The sequence below is a fragment of the Octopus bimaculoides genome, chromosome 21 (genome assembly GCF_001194135.2).
Source record: "Octopus bimaculoides isolate UCB-OBI-ISO-001 chromosome 21, ASM119413v2, whole genome shotgun sequence".
NCBI classification, from domain to species: Eukaryota; Metazoa; Mollusca; class Cephalopoda; order Octopoda; family Octopodidae; genus Octopus; species Octopus bimaculoides.
Genome location: NC_069001.1, coordinates 1,404,963 through 1,408,434, shown reverse-complemented (window position 1 = coordinate 1,408,434; position 3,472 = coordinate 1,404,963). Strand labels below are relative to the sequence as shown.

Here is a 3,472-nt window from a genome sequence, read left to right as displayed (position 1 = left end):
GGGATTTGGCTCAGAATTGTAAGGTTGTCGATTCCTGGTGGCATGTTGTGTCCTTGAGCAAGACACTTTATTTCTATTTTCAAAAATCAGTGAATGTATTTCACTTGAAATATGTTTTCAAAGGCAGATAGGCATCGGCAGCTAGCAAGCCATGCTGCTCCAGACTGATAATGAGCAATGACTCTGAAACTAGTCTCTGGATGCTGGCTTTGCTGGGTGGAGGTGCTTATCTCCCCTATGAAAACATAAGGACACGGGAAATGTGTCAAGGCCAACAGGAAACGGTGTTTGCAAGGGCTAAATAACAGTAGCATTCTTCCCTTTCAAGGGACTGTCACATTAAGTTGACAACATACTCTCACTTTGTTTCATGTTGCTCCAGTCCATTCAAAGGGCCAACCTTGCCACATACAGTATGTCGTGCAGAATAACCCTGAGAACCATGTTCAGGGTATGTGGCACTTTTAAAAGGGCACCGCTTTGGGGTTTGCTGTAGGCAATATGTGGTTTTATGGGGGTCTGGGGGCGGCAAATGAAAGGTCCACCCTGGGTGGCACACTCTAGCTACGCTAGTCCATGCATGTTCATGTGTGTGTGTGTGAATAAATATATGTCTGCATGTGTATGAATATATGTGTATATGTATGGGTATATAAGTGCGTGTGTATATACATATGTAAAGGCCAGGAGACAGACAAACACTCATTATAGATACAATCTGTAAGTGGAACAGTAAAAAATATACAAGACTTTTCTCAAGTTTAAAATGTGACATTGTTTTTGTTATCTGCTATCTTTATTAAAAGCCAGCTCCTTCCCTCCAGGGTGAATTTAATTAAGACAAGAAAATCCACACTCACACGACAAGCTCCTTTTAGTTTGTGTCTACCAGAAGCCACTCGCGAAAGCTTTGGTCGGTTCGTGGCTACAGTAGAAGACACTTGCTCAAGGTACCACGCAGTGGGATTGAAACCGGAACTGTGTTGTTGAAGAGCCAACATGGTTCCGGGTTCCACATACCTGCATGCATACATATTATTACTATAATATATTTACTGTTACACCTGTCTTGTGAAACGGGTGTAATTGTAAAAATTCACCAATTTATTATTTTTTTTGTTGCTGACAGGAAATTTTGATGAGAATTAAATGGCAGCATAAATGCTCGTAGATATCGAATAGAAGGACCAAAATCGGAATTCCTGGAGGAATACAAAGAGATCTAACTTCTTAATCACACCACCGCGCCTGCCAAAGTTGTTCCCCTTTATTATTCTATCGCGCACGCACGCACGCACACACTCTCTCTCTCTCTGTTTGCGTAACTACTTGATGGCTTATTTTTCTTTATCACAACTGCAGCGTGGAAGGTGTTCATAAGCCATTTAAACTACCGCACAAAGACCGTTAGATTCAATTCAACATTTAAATTTAATTTGTCAAAATATTTTCGTCGCACGGCCAGAATAATCAGGAAAGTATTGGATGGCTGAAAACAAAGAACAGCATGGTACCGTAGGCTGCAGGTAGTAAGCCCGCTACGCATGCAGGACTCCAGGAGCCCCAACAAAACCTGTGATAAAGAGAAAATAATAATAATGATAATAATAACGACGATGATGATGATAATTTCCTTTATTTGCCACCAGGGCGAAGGATGAGGGGGACAGAACAGAGACAGACATCAAATGTGGAAGTTTACATATAATAAAACGAAAGAAAAAAATATGTAAATTTGTAGAAAGTATACAATAAGACAGAGAAAGGAAGGATACATAGGATAGCATAGTAAAAATAAAATGAAATTTAAAAAATAAATTAAAAGGAAGCGGGGAGAATGAGGATAGTAATGTGGACCTCCTGACACAGAAGGACCTCTAGGGATAATCGAGGAACCCTACCGTCCAACATCTCCCTGAACATCAAGGGCAAATGCTCTCTTCAATCCCTTAGAGTGGTACCATTCACTTTTGCCATTTTCGCAACTTTCACTCGCCTTTTAATAAATCCACTGTAGGACAGCACCTCCTTCTCCCTCCTCACTTTCCTTTTCAAGTGAAACTTGAAAAAGTCGATGAGAACTCCACCAAAGAGGAAAGTCTCTGCCTTTATGCTTTAATAATAATAAGAAGAAAAAGAAGAAACCTTTCACATTTAGCCCATGAAAAACATTTTCACTTTGCGCCCTGGCTGACAAGTTGCGTCTCGAGAGCGTGTGTCTCACCTGGAGCAGCCCCGAGTTCACAGCCACCACCACCACCACCACTATTACTTGCAGCACCTTATTCGGGTTTATACAGAAGATCCAAAAGTGCCGCCTGGGGTGGACTGCCCTATCGCCTCCACCGACTATGCTACTGTGGGGAAACATTTTCTTTTGACTAAGTAAAAAATACTTTTCATTTTGATGGGGTTCTAGAAACGAAGAAGCACTTTATAATAGAAATAGATAAATAAAACTATCGGACATTGTCTGATATTAGCAGCATAAGACTCTACTTTACCCCACCCTCTACTAGATTACTTTGTGATGATGAAATAATCGCGCAGTTACACAATTCTCGCATTGTATGTCGACATAGATCAACTGGATGGTGACAATGGTGAAACAACAACGCCAGAAAAATAAATAAATAAATAAATAAAACGGAAGTTATGCAAACGAGAGACTCTATCCCGGCCTGCACCGGTCATGTCTGACGTCACGTCTTGTAACAACTTGACGTCCACCATTGCGTCGGCTCATGCTGAAGTTTGGGACCAAGTTCTGCTTTAGTTCCAGCTGGTATTTCTTGACTTCACCGTCATTTTTTTAAAAAACTATTTATACATTTCACAACACCACTGTTGTATTTAAATAAAGTTATAAGTTTTCATTAGCGACGAGCAACAAACATGCCTGGTCGTCCAAACAAGAAACAGTCACAGAGAACCAAAGGCAACGTTCGCGTGAGTAGTTTTCTTTATCTCTGTCCCCGATTTATTTACCCCCATCAAATGTTGTTGTTATCTTTGTTTAACCATATGTCAGCCCTGATATAAACAACAGACCTATGGTCCAAGACGTTCCAGCCACGAGTGTCACGTCTTTTACTCAGACACATTGCACCAATCTCCACGTTATCCAACCTGTCTTTCTTTTCTAAAACCACTAAAGTGTCATTTGAGTGTTATTGGCTACTATTTCTGGCAGGCTGAGCGACCGTATGGAAATCCTATTGTTGGTTCGAGTGACTCTGTGCTGATTCAATGACAGTTGTCGATGTTTTTTTTTTTTTTTTAACCCCTGGTCAAGATTTATCATGATTAAAAGACTGACTTTCCAACCGTGACCAGCTTATTGTATTTAAGCCACAACTACTAAAGTATGTCCTTCACCAATCAAGACTTTGCTTTCCGATAACTTTCTTAAAGATTAATATTTAATTTTAATGAAACTTGAAAGAAACATTTTCTTTTCTCTCAGAGGATC

General features: G+C 40.3%; 1 protein-coding gene across 1 annotated transcript in view; it reads left to right on the top strand.

The window, feature by feature from the left end:
* Positions 1 to 2,685: 2,685 nt before the first annotated feature.
* Positions 2,686 to 3,472, top strand: part of LOC106880280 (E3 ubiquitin-protein ligase listerin) — a 32,636-nt gene continuing 31,849 nt past the window's right edge. The window contains exon 1 of the mRNA XM_014930152.2: positions 2,686 to 2,949. Coding sequence (XP_014785638.1) covers positions 2,896 to 2,949 — 54 coding nt within the window. The 5' untranslated portion in view covers positions 2,686 to 2,895. The remainder of the gene's footprint in view (positions 2,950 to 3,472) is intronic.